Genomic DNA, 22,959 nt, shown 5'->3' on the forward strand with positions numbered 1-22,959 from the left:
TTTTAGGTACTTTTGCAGTTTCGGCTCTGACAGTAAATTTCATGATTTTTGCCAGTAAAAAATAGTGCTGTTTCTAAATGTTGGCATCCTGTCAGTAAATGTCACTGGGGGGGTTGGGTGGTTCCCAACTTCCGCATTTACATCAGACATAGAATATTTTAAGCTATGACAGTGTGTTCATGTAATATGCTGTACAGATGACAAATCCCTTGTTACAGCTGCTTTCTCTCCTAAGTATTATAAGAAAAAATAAATAAATTGTGCTTTCGTTGACAATGGAAAATTTAATTTACGTTTTAAGTGCCATAGTGTTGATCAGGACTGCACATTAGAGCCTGTGGGCCGGATCATGAAAACAGCAGTAAAATGAATAGATTCTAGAAATGATTGAAGTATATTTAAAGCCAAAACTTATTTTTTCACTTTAGGTTAGGGAAATCCTTACAGAAACAGGCGTCTCTATTGGAAGATTTCTCCTTTGGCGGTCTGGTAAAAGCACAAACTGGGACTTCCCTTTATGTTCAGACCCAGTGACACTTGTAAACTGGACAAATAAAGAGAGTGAAGCTCCCTAGTGAGGACACAGATAGAACAAACAAATAAAATAAATTGTCAGGGATTCTAACCCTTCTCCCGCTCCCTTTTCTCTCTCCAATATGCTGTTTATACAGGCTTGCAGTGGTGGCCGCTCCATTAGGGGTGCAGGGGCGCCGCCAGGGCCGGATTAACAATGGGGCTGATGGAGCTGCAGCTCCAGGCCCCTTTCTCAAGATAGGCCCATTTGCCCAAAAAAAAAAAAAAAAAATTTTTTTTTTTTTTTTAAGATTTTTTTTTTTTCTAAGATCGAATTTGGGGGGTTGTAGCTCGATGACCAGAGGTCACAGAAACCCCATATTTGGGGGTATGCATGGGAAGAATTACCCCACAACTGGTTAAAATATAGGACGGCTATCATTTATGGTTCCGGAGATACGGGCCTGCTTGCACAGCCTGTCAGAAGCTACATTCAGAGCGGCCAATATAAATACAAGCTGACACACTACAGCAGACTGATAGGATCACAGTGCTTATAATAATTATTTGTATATTACTCATGGTAATTAACCCCTTGCCACCCAGGCCAATTCTGACACTTCTCTACTACATGTAAAAATCATCATTTGTTTTTTGCTAGAAAATTACTCTATGGTGGTCTTTGCACTTTTTATGTTGCACGGTATAGAGCTGCACGATTCTGGCTAAAATAAGAATTGCAATTTTTTTGCTTAGAAGATAGATCACGATTCTCTCACGATTGTTGCGGCGTAACATCATCTTTCACATTAAAACAACAACAAAAAAATGGGCTAACTTCACTGTTTTGTTTTTATGGTTTTTATTATTCATTGAAGTGGGAAAATGCAGTGTGACATAACATATTGCAGCAATAGCCATTGTATTCCCTAGAGTCTCTGCTAAAATATATATAATGTTTGGCAGTTCCAAGTAATTTTCTAGCAAATAATATTGCTTTCTAACTTAAGAAACAAGTGTTGGACTTTAAGTGGTTAAATTTAGTTACAATGTTAGTTAGTTACAATGTTTCATTTTGTTTACAAACTTCGCAGACTGCCCAGATTTTTTCTTTACACACAGAAGTGTATCCCTTTGATCTAAGAAGGAAGTGTCAGTTACAATGTTTCCTGTTAAAAACTTGGCAGACTGCCCAGATATTTTCTTTTGACAGCTGAAAGTCTCTCCACTTGTTATATGAAAGAATCAGCAAACTCTGCATTGAAGATCGTCAGGGGGGTTGAATCGAGATCACAATTTTTTTAACGATTAATTGTGCAGCTCTAGCACGGTATTTGCGCAGCAATTTTTCAAACATGTTTTTTTGGAAAAAAATGTTTCATTCATTAAAAAAACAGTTAGTTAGTTAAGTTAGCACAATTTTTTTTTGGTATCCTAAGCGATGCTTTACATTTTTTAAGGTTACATGTTTAGAGTTAAAGAGGAGGTCTAGTACTAGAATTATTGTTCTCGCTCTAACGATCGTGGCGTATGTAACCTGTGTGTATCTGGCTCTGATACTACCAGTGCCTACCAGCCACTGACTAGTATCTCTCCCCAGCCTGTCCCCACACACCCTCTCACCTGCTGACCTGTGGATGGGGGAATCACTCCTGCAGTGTTATTGTGTTCTGCCAGTGCGTACAATGATCAGTGTTGCTAATTTTAGCTGGCAGCACTGATTGTTTTGGGAAAAACCTAACAGGCTGGTTGTACTCAAGTTGATTAATAGATTGACTTGTGTAAAACCAGCTAGCCCATACATAGATTGACTATGGCTGGTCTCTGCATAATTGGAGTAATTTCAATCCATGTATGACCCGCTTAACCACTACTCAGTCCCTAAATATCCTTCCACTTCTGTACATAGTGCTCACTGTCATACTCTCCACACTCCTCTCCTGTACATAGTGCCCACTGTCATACTCTCCACACTTCTCTCCTATACATAGTACCCACTGTCATACCCTACACACTCCTCTCCTGTACATAGTGCCCACTGTCATACCCTCCACACTCCTCTCCTATACATAGCGCCCACTGTCATACCCTTCACACTCCTCTCCTGTACATAGTGCCTGCTGTCATACACTTCTCTCCTGTACTTAGTGCCCACTGTCGCACCCTCCACACTCCTCTCCTGTACATACTGCTCACTGTCATACCCTCCACACTCCTCTCCTATACATAGTGCCCACTGTCATACCCTCCACACTCCTCTCCTATACATAGTGTTCACTGTCATACCCTCCACACTCCTCTCCTATACATAGAGCCCACTGTCATACCCTCCACACTCCTCTCCTATACATAGTGTTCACTGTCATACCCTCCACACTCCTCTCCTATACATAGAGCCCACTATCATACCGTCTACATTCCTCTCCTGTACATACTGCCCACTGTCATACCCTCCACACTCCTCTCCTGTACATACTGCCCCATCATACCCTCCACACTTCTCTCTGGTACGTACTACCCTCTGTCATACCCCCTCACTCTTCCTGTACATACTGCCCATTGTCATACCCTTCACACTCCTCTCCTGTACATAGTGCTTTTTTCCGTACCCTTTGTACTCCTCTCCTGTACATAGTGCCCACTGTTAGACCCTCCACATTCCTCTCCCTCACCTGCACATACTTCCCACTTATATACCGTCCATACTCCTCCCCTATGTCGCTTACCCACAAAAACAGTTCTTTAAAATTATACTGAATATCCTCAATGTTACCAGCTCTAGAATGGAGACACTTTTGTTAGTTCAACTAAAGGAAATATCAGTTCTCATATTTGTTCTGCCCCATTATTAGTACTCATTTAATTTTGTGATTACTACTATGATGTATAGAGGAACATCGGGGATCTCAGCTACTCTAAATATAGCACTTAAATAAAAAAGTGGCCCTGAAAATATTTTTTAAATGTTGGCAACTGTGCACTTAGGCACTGCCCAAGGGCCACCGTCCACCGGGTCAGTAGGGGGCCCAGTGAGAGGCTCCTGGGATCCTGTGATAATAAAGCGGTAGTAAACTTTCCTGACATTACTACTTTTTAGAGGCCCTGGGGTAGGTTATGCCACAACGTACAAGTATGCACAGCATATTAGCACATTAGTGTACACTTACCTGTCAGACTGAGCCCTCCAGTGCTGCGATGAATCAGGCGGGGCCTGGACACTTCCATCTTCACCCGGTCTTCCTTCTGGGTTCTGTGCCTTTGGTCACTTGCCTTGGCTGGGCTGCGTTCATGTCATTCCCACGCATTTATTTATTATTTATTACACCCCATTCACACCTCCGCGACAAAACGCCCGACGCCGGCCACTCGTGCCGCTGGAGGGGAGAATTCCCATTGCTGTCTATGAGATGGTTCACATCTCATAGACGCCGTACACCTGCGGCATGAAAAAAAGTCCCGGACCCTTTTTTTCAGGCGGCATTGGCGTTCGGCCATACAAAGCAATAGGAAGGATTTGTAAAAAAAAAGTTACACTATTCGCGGCAAAATATGCCGCGTACGCGGCGTTACTTGTCGCGGAGGTGTGAATGCAGCCTAAAAGGCCCCACCAAAATCCTCAGCACCAGGCCCATGATGTTCTTAATCTGGCCCTGGGCGCCGCCCCCCTAATCCATGTGTCCGGCCCCTAATCCACATGCAGAACTATGCCTATGCTGTGTGACAATAGTAAATTAATATTCGCTATTGTCTTCCTGCTTCTCCTCCCGGCCAATCAGGAAGCGGGTACTTAGGCACGACTGGCCGAGAGGAAAAGCGACCGCATTGGCTGGTACCAGGGGGAGGATTACGTGGAGTGCGGGGAGATCCGGAGGGGGCCGTCCTCATGGGAGGAAGAAATCTCGCCGCAAACAGTGGAGTCTGCCAGGGTACCACCTACGGGGGGAGGGTGGTTTGTTTGCCAACCCCCCCGATTGGAGCACCAGCCACCACTGCAGGCTTGTAATCCCTGGCATGAATGTTAAAAGCTAGGAAGCAGCAGCTGCACAGTCATCAGTGTGGGTGCATGCGGGTACTCAAACGCAGATAATGTGAGTGCACCTACACAGGCGTTAGTGTTGCTCACGAATATTCGCATTGCGAATATTCGGCTCGAATATAGCATATTCGAGAAATCGCGCTATATTTCGAATTTCGCGGTGAATATTCGCAATTCCGAATATTCGCATTTTTTCAATTTGATTTTTAAAACAGATCACATCCTATCGACGTCTAAAAGCATTGCTGGTATGATTAGAGACCCTGGGCAGAGTAGCTAAGCTGAGGCGATCCTTTTATGTTGCCAAATTGAAAAAAAAAATATTGCGATTTTTCGCTATTGCGAATGCGAAAATAATTGCGAATTTTCGATAACTGTGGTAGGAGAACTCTGATTGTCTCTGATGCAAAAGGGGGGGGCTTTGTGTATGTGTATGTTATGAATATTTGTATGTTTGATATTATTATTTTTTGTAAGAAGGAAAAAATTGCGCATACCTTAAAAAAGGGGAGAATACAGCAGCAACTCAAAAATGTTATACAACATAAATTAATACAAGACAGAAAATGGAGTCGCTCTACAAGAATAAAAAATATGTCTAGTGACAAGACATGTGGGCAAATTATAAAATAAGCAAGCGCAAATAACTTGTGAAATACACAGTGAAACAAATATATAAAGAAATATAGTCCCAATAATAGAAAAATAATCTTTCATAAAAATGTCTTTGATATGTGAAGTGAAAAAAAGTCCAAAGCATGCAGCATGAACGTGTTCAATCTTTAAGGTGTTTGATTGACAAACGGCTGTGACAGATGGATAGAGTAAAGAATCACCACCAATGCAAAACACTTTTTATTTTCTATTGTAAAATATCAAGAATATTCTGAGCCAATCAGAGTGCTCCTTCTGCATTTGCCGAATATTCGCAATTATTTTGTATTGTAAAATATCAAGAATATTCTGAGCCAATCAGAGTGCTCCTTCTGCATTTGCCGAATATTCGCAATTATTTTGTATTGTAAAATATCAAGAATATTCTGAGCCAATCAGAGTGCTCCTTCTGCATTTGCCGAATATTCGCAATTATTTTGTATTGTAAAATATCAAGAATATTCTGAGCCAATCAGAGTGCTCCTTCCGCATTTGCCGAATATTCGCAATTATTTTGTATTGTAAAATATCACGAATATTCTGAGCCAATCAGAGTGCTCCTACAGCATTTGTCGAAATTGCGCAATAAATATCGCATTCGCATGTTGCGATATTTCGATAAAATATCACGAATATTCTGAGCCAATCAGAGCGCTCCTCCAGCATTTCTCGAAATTGCGCAATAAATATCGCATTCGCATGTTGCGATATTTCGATAAAATATCACGAATATTCTGAGCCAATCAGAGTGCTCCTACCGCAGTTATCAAAAAATCGCAATTATTTTCGCATTCGCAATAGCGAAAAATCGCAATAATTTCATTTCGATAAAATATCACGAATATTCGAATTTAGCGAATATATCTCGAATATTCGAATATATATTCGAGATATATCGCGAAATCGAATATGGCATATTCTGCTCAACACTAACAGGCGTCAAATTGGAAGCATCATCTGTGTCTGTGCAGCCTCTGTGTTCCCATTGACATGAATGGGACCCCTTTTGCATCCCTTGCAGGCAAAACAAGGCCCTCGCATGGGTGTACTCCTACTGTATATGCACCGATGTGAACAAGGCCTTACAAGTTGAAATATTATTCAAATCCAAAAATATACTTGCTGAGACTGGATGTTTATCTTTTTTTATTATTTATGTAAAACATTTTAAAGCGTCGCCTGAGGAGATTTTTAAGTACCGAAGTTTGGCACCGTTCCATGAGTGAGCGCAATCTTAAAGCATGATATGTTAGGTATCTATTAACATCATCTTTCACATTATACTAAAATAACGGGCTAACTTAAGTGTTTTGCTTTTTTTAAAATCATTAAATTATTTTTTTTCCAAAAAAACGCATTTGAAATTTTGCTGCACAAATAACGTGTGATATAAATAATTGCAACAACCACTATTTTATTCCCTAGGGTCTCTGCTTAAAAAAAAAATAAACTATATATTGTTTGGGGGTTCTGTGTAATTTTCTAGCAAAAAAATTATGATTTTTACATGTAGGAGAGGAGTGCCAGAATTAATCACCTCTCACAAGTTTTCCTGACACCACGAGAAAAAAGGTGACAGTGGAGGGAGCTCCAGCTGATTGACAGCCTTAGGTCTGTTCCTGTGAGCTGTGTGTAGGATGGTGGGTTTCTTCCCTCCAATCAGCTCTAAGGCCCTGTACACACGACCGGTTCATCCGATGAGAATGGTCCGACGCACCATTTTCATCGGTCCACCGCTGAAGTGGCCTGATGGTCTGATGTGTGTACACACCATCAGTTCAAAAAACGATCGTGTCAGAACGCAGCGACGTAAAACACACGACGTGCTAAAAAAAACGAAGTTCAATGCTTCCAAGCATGCATCGACTTGATTCTGAGCATGCGCGGGTTTTGAACCGATGCTTTTGTGTACTAACCATCGGTTTGGCCCGATCGGTCAGCGGTCCATCGGTTCGATTTTAAAGCATGTTTTAAAATTTTGGACCGAAGGACAACAAACCGATGGGCTATACACACGGTCGGTTTGGACCGATGAAACTGAACCTCGGTCCATTCTCATCGGTTTTGTCCGACCGTGTGTACACGGCCTAAGAGCTCCCCTCACTGCAGAATGTTTCAGCTCCACCCCCTTTTTTCTAAACTCTCAGACAAGCTTTATAAGTTCAGCACTTTGAACAGATGTAGAGAAGTGAAGACTGCAAATAGACAGGTACAACTTATGTAGGAGAAAGGGTTTACAATAGGGTTGTCCAGATACCAGTATCAGTATCGGGACCGATACCGAGTATTTGCAGGAGTACTCGTACTCGCGCAAATACCCCCGATACCTAAATAGAATACTTCCCCCCCCTTTCCCCCCCCGCCGCTGCCGCCGCATCAAGGGACATGGCTAGAGGGACATTGCTGCATATGTGAGGGACATGGCTAGAGGGACATTGCTGCATATGTGAGGGACATGGCTGCATATGTGAGGGACATGGCTAGAGGGACATGGCTGCATATGTGAGGGACATGGCTAGAGGGACATTGCTGCATATGTGAGGGACATGGCTAGAGGGACATGGCTAGAGGGACATGGCTAGAGGGACATGGCTGCATATGTGAGGGACATGGCTAGAGGGACATTGCTGCATATGTGAGGGACATGGCTAGAGGGACATGGCTAGAGGGACATGGCTGCATATGTGAGGGACATGGCTAGAGGGACATGGCTGCATATGTGAGGGACATGGCTGCATATGTGAGGGACATGGCTAGAGGGACATGGCTGCATATGTGAGGGACATGGCTAGAGGGACATTGCTGCATATGTGAGGGACATGGCTAGAGGGACATTGCTGCATATGTGAGGGACATGGCTAGAGGGACATGGCTAGAGGGACATGGCTAGAGGGACATGGCTGCATATGTGAGGGACATGGCTAGAGGGACATTGCTGCATATGTGAGGGACATGGCTAGAGGGACATGGCTAGAGGGACATGGCTGCATAAGTAAGGGACATGGCTAGAGGGACATGGCTGCATATGTGAGGGACATGGCTGCATATGTGAGGGACATGGCTAGAGGGACATGGCTGCATATGTGAGGGACATGGCTAGAGGGACATGGCTGCATATGGGGGGAACCTGGCTGCATTTGGGGACACATTTAAAAAAAGTATCGGTATTCGGTATCGGCGACTACTTGAAAAAAAGTATCGGTACTTGTACTCGGTCCTAAAAAAGTGGTATCGGGACAACCCTTGTTTACAATGTTGATTACCCCAACATTTCATATTCCTGATATGTGTCTGTTGTCCTATGTACTTGTATGAAAAACAATCCTGTTCTCGTTGTATTGTTTCCTTTGTGTGAAATCCCCTGTTATCCTGCCAGTCCCCCAACTTTCCTGTTTCAAACAGACCATGCTAGGCATGAAAGCACATTCATCCTGGCATGGTCAGTTTTCATCTTTGCATCCTGCCTGTCTTCCAATAGTCACACTTGTACTGACACACCCACGTGTACTGGAAAGATCAGTGTACTGCTGATTCTCTGCCACCTGCGGACACGCCCCCTGAGGCCCAGCTCTCTAAGCCCCTCATGCAGCTGAGAACAAAGGTCATTCGATCACTTAAAAAAAGTTAAGAAAACTGTGTTGATAATGTCTATATATATATATATATACACACACACATACTTTAAAGAGGAAGTAAACCCTGATGGGTGTTACATCCTCTTTGTTTCCCTGCAAAGGTAAAGCATAATGGGCTAATATGCATGAGTTGCGTGACGTCCATCACTCCTGTGCGTGCGCGTGGGAGCCTCCATTCACGTGCCCTTTCTAACTCTGGTACATGCGCAGAACAAATCGATGTACGGCGATTTGCAAATATCTCCTAGACCGTGCAGATCTCAGAGATATTTCAAGCACCTGCATGTATGCCTTAATCTAGGCTTACCTGTAGATTAAAGTGGTTGTAAAGGGTTTACAACCACTTTAATCATGGTAAAAATTACACCGAAAAATGGAAGTTCAATTTTTGGGTGAAATTCCACTTTAATGAGTCAGTCACTGCTATACCACCCTCTGAACAGTAATCCACTTCAGATAGTTTTCAGGGTACAGTAAGTTTACCACAAATGTGAAAGAAGCATTAGAACACTGAGATGAGATTTGCTCGGGTGGTTATAATGAATGCCAGTCTCAAAGGACTTTCTTCAGTCAGTACAAAGGGGTAGAAATCTGCGAAAATATCTGTTAAAATCCTTGCAATGCACATAGATCACCCAGAGGGGATTATTTTTGGGGATTTCTTTTTGTTTGTTTTTTTCACAACAAATATAGAGTTACATTTTAAGTAATTTTTTTTTTTTTACTTTTCTACTGGCCTCTATTCTGGAGAAAGAGTATTCCGTTCCTTTGGAATAGTAACATGTTTTAGTAGGCTCTGCAGGATGGATGAGATTAATTGTATTAATAAAAGCAACAAACTAGCCACATGTCTGCTCACCCATCGGACTTTTTTTGTCGGAAGTCTGACGAACCTTAGATATAGAACCTGTGCTCTATCTTTCCGTTGGACTTCTGACGGACTCACGGTGGACTTTTGCATGGTCAAAAGTCCGACCGTGTGTACAAGGCATAACAGAATAATTCTAGAGTGAAAATATATTTTTTTAAAGATGCAATACCTTTGTTAATAAGTACATTTGGTGCATTATTTAAATATGATAATTCAAGGAATGCTGAAAAGTTGTTTGCTTACCTGGGCTGGGCCTTTTATTTGACTGAAATTGTTGATTTGTGGCTCCAGAATGATTCCCTTTGATAGTTCTTTTGATTGCAAAAAACACATTTCTTCATCTATATTAAGAATAGGATTTGAATCCATTGGTAAAAAGTTCATCTCAGACATTGCAGGGATGGATTTGTCTCCAGTACCAGACGCCTTGGGAAATGTTGGTGCATATGTTTTGATGAACAGTGCAAAGTTGCCATTCATCTCTGTTTCATCCAGGCTGACATCTGTATTTGACATATATGTGGCAAGCCCTGATTTGTCACCCTGACTAGCTAGAAAGGGGTACTGGTCTTTGTTTGTAGGGAACTGTACATCACAATCAAATGAGATGGTTGATTTGTCTTTGGTTTCCAATGGCTGATACAGCTCTTCAGTCATGTTTTTTGCCGTTTCTATTGATAGAGCTTCCATACCTGTCGGCCGAAAAAAAGGACTTTTTGAACATATGGGGTCTTCAGCATCAGAGCATTGAACTGGTTTTGACATGGGCTTCTCTACAATGTAAAATATAAGAATGCATATTAATAACGTACATTTTTTTTTTTTATTCTTTATCTTAAATTTTTACTAAGGACATATGTGATCACAGAGTGCAAAAGAACATTACACACACAGAATCTCAAAAAAGTGAGTACACCCCTCACATTTTTGTAAATATTTTATTATATCTTTTCATGTGACAACACTGAAGAAATTATACTTTACTATAATGTAAAGTAGTGAGTGTACAGGTTGTATAACAGTGTAAATTAGCTGTACCGTCAAAATAACCCAGCACACAGCTATTAATGTCTAAACCGCTGGCAACAAAAGTGAGTACACCACTTAGGCCGGGTTCACACTGGTCCGACAAACGCTCCTACATTGGGAGCTCATGTAGCATGACGTGTGAAAATCAATGTTTCCCTATGAGAGACGTCTTAACTGGTCCTACACAAGTCGGTCCGACTTTGAAAATGCTCCCTGTACTACTTTGGTCCAACTTTGATCCTACTTCAGCTCATTGAATATCATTAAAGTCGAATCAAAGTAGGACCCTTGTCCTTCCCATCGGACTTTTGACTTCCGACATGGTGATTACAGCAGTAAAAGGAATTTATCTCACGCTGGGATTGTTTTGCTTGATCAAAGACTATCACAAAGTCGGATCAAAGTAGTATCCTGTTCATGAAAGTCGGATGGATGTAGGACCGATATAGGACCAATGTCGCAGAGCAAAGTAGGATGAAAGTCGTACTACTGTTGTGTAGTATAGTGTGAACCCAGTCTCGGTGAAAATGTCCAAATTGGGCCTAATTAGCCATTTTCCCTCCCCAGTGTCATGGGACTCTTTAGCATTAAAGGGTCTCAGGTGTGAATGGGCAGCAGGTGTGTTAGATTTGGTGTTATCACTCTCACTCTCTCATACTGGTCAGTGTTGTCACATGAAAAGATATAACAAAAATGTGAGAGGTGTACTCACTTTTGTGAGATACTGTATATAGTATACAATAAGATACATCCACCTAACATATACAGTATCTTACTCAAAGAGCAATACAAGATGCCAAAAGAGAACACCGATTGTAGACAGAAAATGCACACTTATGCGCATTAAAGCATTAATGTGCGTAGACAGTAAATCCCCATCTTAGTCCTTTTCTTTTCAATGAGGTAAAAAAAAATGCAGTAATTAAAAAAAAAAATGAGAAATAGGAATTAGGTAGACAGAGTAAAAATATGTCAAGGGAGGTTAAAATAGTATTGGAGTAAGAGTGGGAGTATAGGGGGTACGTTCAAATGGGGGCAGGAATTGGTTGGGGAAGTAGATGGTAAAGGTGGGGGGGGGGGGGGGTTGGTACTGAAGTATGTCCCTTCCCATCAAAAAGAGGAATGTAGGGGCTGGAAAAGTGGGGTGTGCTAATAAATTTGTCTATTCAAGTATAGATTTGTACTCTGAAGAAAAGGTGCACTCCAACCAATGAAACCAGGTGCATCAGAATTTGTCCCTGTGATTTCTTAGATCCACCATGTGTTTGACAATGATTATTCTGCAGAAACCATTGAAAAAGTGTGACAGTTCCTGCTGTCAGAGGGCAGGTATACAGGTCCTGTATACATTTAGGAAGTAGATTAAGAAGAAGATCTTTTGTATCTACTCTTGGGGAGAAATGAATGGTGAAGTAAATAGGATGTCTAGGTGTCCATTCCATTCCAATTGATTGTTCATAGTCAGAATATTTACATTAGGCCAAAACACTGGAAAGGTGGTAGCATTGCAAGGGGTCAAGTACAACCATTTCCCCATTTAACAGCCCACCGTATTGTTTATTTTGCTATTTGAAATTAGGAAAGGTAGTCTCAGGTATGGTTAGAAAAAGTTATAGGTCATCTATAAAGGCTGAATGTAAGCATATTGAAAAAAACAGAAACCAGGAGTCTTCCTCAAACCTCATAGGTCCAAATGGATGACATAACCGGTTGACACGTTTCGGGATACCAAACCCCTTCCTCAGAACAATTGACTGGTTAACCAACGACCTCTACCTCCTTATATTAGGTGACACAAAAGTCCTCCCCCTCTATGGACTCCCCTCTGCACCAGCCCTCCATGGCTGTCTCTCTGATGCAGCACTGGCAGGTCTAAGCAGGAGGTCTGCACTGGCAAAACGACCTCGCTGCTTCAGCAAAAACCCAGGAAAACTGCAGGGGGGACCCGTGGATCGCACACACAACCAACAGCACAGCCGCAGAGAGAAAGAGAGAAAAACAGACATAAAGCACAACCCACTCTGCAGCCACACGGCGGTGGGGGGAGAAAAAGCCCAAGTGTTCCTCTAGCTGGAAGAGCACCTGGCTACATTTTCTTTTATTCTGAAAATAAAGTTCAGTTAGTTTCCCCAGTCTACAAATTTGAGGAATTAAGGAATAATGGCACTTTTTTATCTGTTGTGAAACTGTCCCTCGTTGCTTTCCTGTACTTTTTGATTAGGATAAACTCATTGAATTGCCTTTCCTTTTTTCTAAGCAAGAAAATAGCACATGGTACTTTGGTTACTGTTATTGTTAGCTGATCTATTTTTCTTTTGGCTTTACGTTTCATAAATCAATTCGAGTGACATGCAGGACCAGGTCTAACCCTGATTTCTGTGAGGCCCAGTGTGATCCCGTTTCATATAGAAACAAATATAACCCTGCTTCATGTGGCCTGACCCTGTTTAATTTAGGACCAGGAGTGGCAATACTTAAAGGGTCACTAAAGGGAAAAATTTTTTTTGCTGAAATGACTGTTTATTGGGTATAGAGACATAAAAGTTAACTGATTCCTTTTAAAAATGATTAAAAATTGAATTTAATCTATCATATAATGTGCCTCTAGTTTCACTTTCGGTTTTAAAGGTACATACATGAAGTTCCGGGTGAGAGGTGAGTCGGGAAGACTCACAGAACAAAAACAAACAAATCCAGGGCAGTGTTTTGTTTTTAAAATGAATCTGATTGGTTCTGAGGAGTTTTAGACACACATTAATCTCCCAGTACCATGGTTATAAGGAAACAGGCAACCAGGAAGTGTGGAGATCACAGCAGAATTACAGCTACTTCAAAGCAAAAATTAACAATGAGGACATGAAACCAGTACTGCAGTAAGGTAAAGGAAGCCATTTAGCTAAAAAAAAATTTTCCTTTAGTGACCCTTTAATGGGGGACCAGGTTTTACCCTGCTTCATGTGGGGCCCAGTATTACACTGATTCATGTGGGACCATGTTTAAACCTACTTTTTTTGGACCAGGTTTGACCTTGATTTATATGAGAATAGTTCTGATCCTGCATCACAGGACCAGGCCTGACTTTGCTTCATGTGGAACCAGGTCTTACCCTGCTTGATATGGGCTAGGTCTAGGTATTGATATGGGCTAGGTACAACCAGCCTTATGGATTATCTTGCTAATATCCCCAGAAAGCAAGCATTTGTGCTGCAAGTTTGAAAATTACTTGCTAAGCTATTGCTAGACTTACCAGGCTTCACAAGTTTCTTGCACAACTGCAGCAAGTCCCCACTGCATGGTCAACATTCTTTGCAAACATTCTGCAAGTTTCCTGCAAGTTCTGGTTCAGTTATGTTGTGCAATAGTCATCCCACCACAGGGGTCACTGTGGCTGAATTTTTATTCTGTAGACCTGCAGAGCTTTTGCTGTAGACTCACCACAGCAACTTTGCTCTCGCTAGAGACTTGCCAAATTTGCTACAAATTGGAAAAGTAGACCTTGTGTTTAAAGTGCTCTGCAAGTGTACAACTTACCAGTGAAAATGTGAAGCAAGTTAACAGACTTACAATTCAACACTACCACAAATTTGTGGCAAGTTATCCTTGCTATCTGGGTCCGTAAAGGCTGCTATAGCGGCTAGCGATATTCACTGTCCCAGCCAGGAGACGACAATGGCCAAGCAGGAGGGATTCCTGTATCAACACTGTCTGTGTTGATGGTGAAATAAAGCAAATTACTTGCTCTGTGTATGGCCTCAGGCGGAGCGACGCGCTGACGTCACCTCGAGCTCCATACGGTTCCCCAGTAAGACGGGTGTTTTTTGTTTGTGTACTGGCCGGTACACTAGACTTAAAGGCCTATCTAATCTGCAACATTGTAAGTGCAATACCAAATTGTTTTAATACATTTTTATACGTTTAATGCACTATATGGAGCATTTATTTTTTGTATATATCGTGTACATCTGCTGATGGTTCATGGGTCGGGAGTCTATGCTTAAAGAATTGCATCTATGTCTGCTGGTCATTGGAGAGAGCTGATTGATGACAGGCGTATATTGATCCTCTGTCACGGGGGATCATAGCAAGCTGGTAAGAAGTAATTTCTGCAGATTGGTGTTGGATTCAACACGGCTGTTTCTTTGGACACGATATTTCACCATTCTATGGACTTTTTTTCACAGAGCACTGGTGTTCAGTACATTATCTGGAGTTCATATGCTCTAGTAATTTATTGGCACTTTTTTTTGCTTTTTATAATAACGGTTTGAAGTACATTTCACTTATATTTTTGCACAGTTTTTATATAAATGTTTCATTATTTTATACGTTATATTTTAGTTTTTGTGCCACATTTATAATCCTGGTGTATTTTTTGGATCCTATCACATTATTGGTTTATGAAGAGGTCACTCATTCATTGGCGATTTACTTTGCTATATATTTCCATTCACCACTGAATGGTCACAGGGTTAGCGCGATTTATTTTTTCTTTTATATTTTTGTTCTTGTATTTTTGTCTTACATGATAATCGCAGCTCCCAATCGAATAACTGCAACACGTTTCTGCAGTTATTTTGTTCTTTAGCGTCTTTTAGCGCAGTTTTTTTTCTTAAATTTTTCTGTGTATGGCCTGCCTTAGGGACCAGTGTCCTATCAGTTGGTCTTACCAGCAATATGAGCATCTTTTGAAAGCAATCTTTGAAGAAGTTCTGCTTGTCGTGAACATACAGCTTGCAACACTTTGAATTGTTGGTAAAGCTCAAAAAATGCTCTTTCCATTGTCAATGCCATCTGTGTTCGAAAAATTAGAATAAAAAATAAAAATAAATTGTTTAAGCAGGTGAAGGTATACACATATTTTACATGTAACTTATTAGAGACCTGTGTTTTTTTTTATAAGGTTTAGAGTAAATAAAATAACTTCAAAACACCTTCAGTCATTGCAGGTTGGAGCTAAGATAGCCCAAGGGAGGGAAAGAGGGCATAACTTACCTCCACTATGTGGACATTTTTGTAGAAAATACTGCCTCAAATTAGTCTGTGTCATAAGTGATAACTAGTATTATTATTATTGTGGGGAAAAAACTGCCCTATCAGACCAGCCAACGTTTATGCGACCTTAGCTCAGTGAAGCCATTTTCTTATCTACAATATTAATGTTGGGTGAATAAAATGAACAGGCTATAGCAATAAGAAGCCATACAGCCCAAAACTAATTTGGCTGTACTTCTATAGATCCCAGGAGCACAGCCTGTTGTGACCTGCTTTCAGCCTGAGCCGGCAGCTCCCACCCCTTCCACAGCCCAGCGTTCCAGTGAGTGCGGGGGTCAGAGCAGAGGGGCGGCGACTGAACATCACCAGCTCTCTGCTCATGGAGCTCTGAGACTTGAGTGATTGGCGGTGTTTGATCGCTTGGTTCTCAGTTTTAGAGCCAGTGGGGGACAGATGCAGCATCAGATTGATGCTGCATTCACTTAGGTAATTTTGATTAAAAAACCCATAAAACCTAAAACCCATACTTCTCTTTTAAACCTAGCCCAACAATACTCTAATACACCGCCCTTCTGGATTGCTAATCTGGGCTTCAACAAGAGTTAAAATCAGCATATTGTGTAAACACATTTTCTGGATGATGGTATACCAGAGGCTGCTGGTGCTCAAAATTTTTGGGGGGCGCAAACGGAAAAAAAAATTGCAGCCTCACTGTGCCCATCAAATGCAGCCACTGTGCCATCAATTGTCACCACTCTGCCATGCCATCAAACGCAGCCACTGTGCCATCAATTGTCACCACTGTTCCATGCCATCAAACGCAGCCACTGTGCCATCAATTGTCACCACTCTGCCATGCCATCAAATGCAGCCACTGTGCCATCAATTGTCACCACTGTTCCATGCCATCAAACGCAGCCACTGTGCCATCAATTGTCACCACTGTTCCATGCCATCAAACGCAGCCACTGTGCCATCAATTCGCACCACTGTGCCATGCCATCAAATGCAGTCACTATGCCATGCCAGCAAACGCAGCCACTGTGCCATCAATTAGCAACCCCTGTTCTTTTTTTCATTATCAAAATTTTTATAAATTTTTCAACATTTCCATTTAACAATATGTTACATTATATCACACCATTGTACCATAAACATCCTTATCTGTATCCCGTACCCCCCCCCCCCCGGGGAAATAAAGAGAGGAAAATAAAATAAAAAAAATAAATAAATAAATAAAAAAAACCTGTTCCATGCCGTTAAATGCAGTCACTATGCCATGACATCAAACGCAGCCACTGTGCCATCAATTGTCACCACTGTGCCATGCCATTAAACGCAGCCACTGTGCCATGCCATCAAACGCAGCCACTGTGCCATGCCATCAAACACAGCCACTGTGCCATCAAACACAGCCACTGTGCCATCAATTGTCGCCACTGTGCCAATTGTCACCACTGTGCCCTTTAATTGTCACCACTGTGCCCATTGTCGCCACTGTGCCCATTGATGTCACTGTGACCTTTAATTTTCGCCACTGTGCCTATTCATGCTGCTGTGCCAATTGTCCCCACTGTCCCCACTGTGCCTATTGTCATCACTGTGCCCTTTAATTGTCGCCGATGTGCCAATTGTCCCCATTGATGTCACTGTGCCCTTCGTCGCCGCTGTGCCCCTTTCCCCCCCCCCCGCCCGGCACTTACCTTTACTGGAGTCAGCCATCCACGTCCTCGACCCTCGCCTCGATGTCTTCTCCTGCCCTCGATGACCCTTCAGCCAATCAGGTTACCGGTAGCCAGAACCGGCCAACCTGATTGGCTGAGACGCCTGTCAGTCTTATCCAAGGAACGCACACACTGTGCGTTCCGAGGATAAGCTTCCGGGGACCTGAGGGCTGTACTCGGAAAGCCTATCAGAGCCACTGGCCCGCCCAAAAGGTGCAATTTTTTACACGGGGGGGGGGGGAGAGAGAGAGAATCCTATGAGTGGAAGTTCCACTTTTGGGTGGAACTCCACTTTAAGCATTAATTCTGGCAAGATTTCTAAAGGGGAAACCCAGGCCGGTCTAGTTAACTTCTAATCTTAATGAGAGATCATTAATCAAGAACAGTATGAGGGCCCCTTCTGTAGTAGTGACAGTAATGTCCCAGATGTTTTTCACTAGAAGGTGGAGCTCTTTAACTATATCCTATATAGGGTGCAGCAACAAGGTAATGATACTTCTTGGAAAAGGGTTGATGCGACAGGTGTATATGTATAAAGTTCAAATAGAGATGCAGTAAAGTGTTTCCCTAGTGTAAAGCTGTGCACAGTAACCCAGTGCAGGAGCGAATCCAGGGGGGGGGGACAATGGGGAAATGGTCAGCAAGCAGGGATGGGCCCTTCTTGGCTGGATTGGAATGTCGTACACCGCATCGTAGGCTGCAACCTCACCCTTTCAGAAGGCCCAGGAGGAAGAGAGTGTAGCGCGCGTCTCTGGTCCCCTTTTATGCTCTTCCCAGCATTCTCTCTGATGATAGCAAATACCCCTGGTATATGAAGTCCGGTTACATAGTCATACAGAGTAATTGCCATTCTGAGGAACCACTAATCCCACAATATGAGGTCAGTTAGTGATGCTGGGCACTAAAGGGACAATACCGTACATAGAAATGACAGGGAATTGCTATGCTTTGCAATTGTGGTCCACCTTGCTACATCTAAATTTAGTGTGCCTGCTAGAATACTGTAACTCAATAAAAAAATCTCATCAGAGAATAAAAATGTTTGATAAACTCCATAGGTGAACCATTACCCACTGCACTCTGTTCCTATTCAAATCTGTACAGGGGTTTTATATAATGCCATTTGTATCTATAGGAGAGCTGTCTTTAGCGCTTTCCCAGGCTGAAGTCCAATTTGTGGTCTTTCCCATTGAGGAGGACTACAGCCAGTGCTACAGCCACAAAGCCACCCCCCCTCTTTTTTCTGCAGCCCTCTGACTCCTCTGCCACCTCCTCTGGGCATAAGAGTTCCACAGGAGAATCTCACAGCCTCTGCCCCTCCTCCTTTGAAAGCTGTAAGGCCCCATACACACGATCGGACAAAACCAATGAGAATGGACCAAGGTTCAGTTTCATCGGTCCAAACCGACCGTGTGTATAGCCCATCAGTCTGTTTTCCTTCGGTCCAAAATTTTAAAACATGCTTCAAAACCGAACCGATGGACCTCTGCCCGATCGGTCCAAACCAGGGGCGGACTGACAACTCATGGGGCCCCTGGGCAATAGAAGATTATGGGGCCCCTCTGGCTTACAGATGACCACCACGCCAGGAGGTAGTGCAGAGGCGGGCAGCTAAAATCTTGGGATATTCACATTAAAAGCATGTCATTTTCGGACATATCAGGGACAGATCTAAAAAAAACACAGATTTTTACATACTGTCCCTGGTTTTACTAAGCCTGGCAACCCGGATGGGGCCCCCTAGTGGCATGGGGCCCTCGGGCAGTGCCCGAGTGACTCAATGGTCAGTCCGCCCCTGGTCCAAACCGATAGTTAGTACAGAAAAGCATTGGTTCAAAACCCGCGCATGCTCAGAATCAAGTCGACGCATGCTTGGAAGCATTGAACTTCGTTTTATTCAGCACGTCGTGTGTTTGACGTCACCGCGTTCTGACCCGATCGGTTTTTGGAACGATGGTGTGTACGCATATCAGGCCATCAGGCCACTTCAGCGGTGAACCGATGAAAACGGTCCGTCGGACCATTCTCATCGGTTTTGTCCGACCGTGTGTACGGGGCCTTAGAAATCAATGTAATTGTGTAACCCTGTGCCTCTTCTGATATCCTCTTTTTTCAAGCACTGTAGCTGCTGACCTTTAATAAGGACACTTACCTTTCCTACTCGCCCATGATGTCAGCTACCCTGAGTCCGATCCCTCGATGCTAGCAGCTCTGGCCGCCGCCATCCTCAGTAAGTGCGGCTTCACTGCCCATTTCCTACGGCGCATGCGCGAGTCGCGCGGCTCTTTGTGAATGGGCCGGCTGCTCTCTGGGATACCCACAGTTCCCAGAAGGCAGAGCGCCCCATTCACAGGAAGACACCGCAGGAGGACGGAGGAAGAAGATCCACTGGGGACGATGAAGAGGAAGATTACGGACTCCTGCATAGCAACCGTTATTTCTGGTAACTTTAAAAAAAAAAAAAAAAAAATCAGGGTGGAACTCCACTTTAAACCTCTCTGTGGGACAAAAAAGACTAAGCCTAGAACCACCACATGCCAACAACTAGAGGGCACAAAAGTGTTCATTCAATGCCAGTCACTGCATTCATGATCTCAGCCGAAGAGGAAGATCAACCAGGCTGATCTCTGACCTTGCCCTTCAACTAGATCACATGACCAAATGCCCAGGCTTTTGGCAGGTGACCCGAACTAAATGGAGCCATAATCAGTATTTTCTACAGTAAAAGTATTCCAACACTTCTTTTCCCTTTATTTATCTATGCTGGCAAGATTTTAACGCAGTTTTTTTATTAACATTTGAATATAGATCCACTTTATTCTGCAATCACAATATCACTTACATCTGGGACATTAGAGTGCAGTATGTTTATGATTGATCTCTTGTGTACCTTCTGTATGTACAGGGTGGAAAACTTTCTGAGGCCAATTGCTGATTGTTTAATGCATAAACAAATAGTCCACAGAACACCGTACATTGTTACTGTGGGATAACCAAACAAAACTTTATTTGTTTCATAAATTCACATTTCTTTGACAGTTTGTCATCTTTCATCTGTAAAACTTCTTCCAAGTAAGAAATGCCAATACCTGGTAAGCAAGAAATATAATAATAGGTTTTATGTGACAGAAGGTGCACTTCTCTCTATTTTTTATTACAGCTGTCAGATCCTAATAAATACCCCACCACCACAACCTTTCTATAAGATAAGATAAGGTAAGATTTATTGTCATTGTAGAAAACAATTTCACAATGAAATTACATTTCTGCTCCACACATTATTCATACATCACAATTATCAACCATGCATTTACCACACAGGATTTAATTATCCCAAAAAATGCTACATATAAAAGTGTCCCCATATTAAAAAAACAAAACAAGACAATAAAATAAGACTATGTGACCTCCTTTAATTTCATTCTTGTATTGATAGCCGTAATAGTCCTGGGAAAGAAAACCTCTTTAAATCTATTTGTCCTAGTTTTAATCACCTTAAAACATCTCCCAGATGGCAATAATTCAAAGAAATGACAACCAGGAGGAGTCTGGGCTCTCACTTTTTTCCTGCTCTACAAAGGCAACGAGCCTATATTTCTTCTAGAGAAACAAGTTCCCACCCTACAATTTTCTGCGTTGTTCTCTTTAGAACCTTTTTAATCTGCCAGTGTACAACTAGGATACCAAACTAGAATACAATACGTTAATGTACTCTCAATGGCAGAGAAATAGAAGGTCTATCATACCTTCCTTCCCAAGCCATTCTTCCTAAGGAGTCGCAAAAAATATAAACGCTGTTGCGAAATCCTAATAATGGCTTTAACGTTGATTGTCCAAGATAAGTTTTCAGAAATGCATGTTCCCAAAAACTTAAAAGGTAGAGACCCACTCAACGCACACACCTTTAATAAAAAGCGGTGCAGTTTTAGGCCTGTTCCCTCTGAAATCTACAATCAGTTCCTTTGTTTTCCCTGTGTTTAGGATCAGGTTATTTGCTGTACACCATTCCACTATCCTATCAACCTCTCTCCTGTATTGCTCCTCATCGTCTCCAGTGATACAACCGATTACGGTAGTGTCGTTGGCAAACATAACTATACTATTGGTCTCATAATAGGGAGTGTAGTCATATGTGTACAGCGCATAGAGAAAGTGACTTAAAGAGGAAGTAAAGCCTGATGTGTTTTACTTCCTCTTTATTTCCCTGCAAAGGTAAAGCATATTGGGCTACTATGCATCGCATAGTAGCCCATTATGTGTCACTTACCTGAAACTGAAGCCTGCGATGTCACAGATGTCACCTGTTGCAGGAAACGTCCATTCTCCCCCCCTCTTCCTTCCGGGGCCGTGAACTCCGGCTCTGGAACTGGCGCGGAAGCCGCCAGTCACGGCATGACCTTCCTTTAGAAACGTCACTATCGCCGTTTCTAAAGTGCGCATGTGCCATTGTCTACGGTGCATGCTCCGTAGACATAGGTGCTCGTCTCAATTGTAAATATCTCCTAAACTGTGGAGGTTTAGTAGATATTTCCAGCACCTACAGGTAAGCCTTAATCTAGGCTTACATGTAGGTAAAAGTGGTTGTACAACCACTTTAACACACAACCCTGCTGTGCTCCATTACTTATTTCTCGCTTGGAAGAAACAAACATATTAACCAATGGAATGCATTACATCAGAAGACTCGCCAGATCCTTTTATATTCTTACACCATAAAGGAAAGTACCGTATTTATTGGCGTATACCGCACACTTTTTTGCCCTGAAAATCGTACCCGCTTTCCCGCGCCGAGTTTGAATACTGCGCCGACATATACCGAGCGCAGTACACTCGGGTATAGTCGGGCAGTCTCGGCTCCTTCCGCGCTCACGTCCTGGACGTACAGGACGTCAGCGCGAGAGTTGCCGAGCCTGCCCGACAATATACGAGTGTACTGCGCTCTGTATATGTCGGCGCGGTATTCAAACTCGGCGCGGGAAACGAGCGGGGAGGACGCGAAGACGCCGCAAAAGGACGCCGGACCCGACGAAGGGGACACCCGAAGCCGCAGACAGACGCCGGCCTCGACGAGGCCGCCGATGGACGCCGCACAAGACGCCAAAACTGTAAGTACAAAAAAACTTTTTTCCACAGGAATCCACTGCTACTTTAGGGGTGCGCGCTATACGCGGGAGCGCGCTATACCCCAATAAATACGGTATGTGTGTCACAGTACATCTTAGGCCTCATTCACACTTAGGCGTATGCCCATGTGAGGGCCTTGTTTGTACACATGGGAATGCCCAGGTGTTCCTGCATGCCCATGCAGGCAGTTCCATTCCTGTCAATTGGGATGCAGTGGCTTCATGGACTCAACTGTTGCTCCCAATTTGACAGCCTTGTGAGTGCAGTTAACTGAACACAGACAGTGTCGGGTTAAAGGAATCGCACCAACACAGATGTCAAATGGGTCTTTAGGTGGGTGGTTGAACAGGTTTCTTGATTACGTAACCACTGTGATTGGCT

The 22,959-nt window shown here is 42.8% G+C and overlaps 1 protein-coding gene across 2 annotated transcripts in view; it reads right to left on the reverse strand.

Moving 5' to 3' along the window:
* LOC120929413 (TRAF family member-associated NF-kappa-B activator-like) overlaps nucleotides 1-22,959 on the reverse strand; it is a 65,424-nt gene that overhangs the window by 36,783 nt on the left and 5,682 nt on the right. Inside the window, exons 2-3 of one of the 2 annotated variants that reach the window (XM_040340823.1) lie at nucleotides 15,406-15,529; nucleotides 9,953-10,482 (exon numbers count right to left, since the gene is read on the reverse strand). In XM_040340823.1, coding sequence (XP_040196757.1) covers nucleotides 9,953-10,482; nucleotides 15,406-15,529 — 654 coding nt within the window. The remainder of the gene's footprint in view (nucleotides 1-9,952; nucleotides 10,483-15,405; nucleotides 15,530-22,959) is intronic. The other variant, XM_040340824.1, reaches the window with a different exon arrangement.

The sequence above is a fragment of the Rana temporaria genome, chromosome 2, assembly GCF_905171775.1.
Source record: "Rana temporaria chromosome 2, aRanTem1.1, whole genome shotgun sequence".
Lineage (NCBI taxonomy): Eukaryota > Metazoa > Chordata > Amphibia > Anura > Ranidae > Rana > Rana temporaria.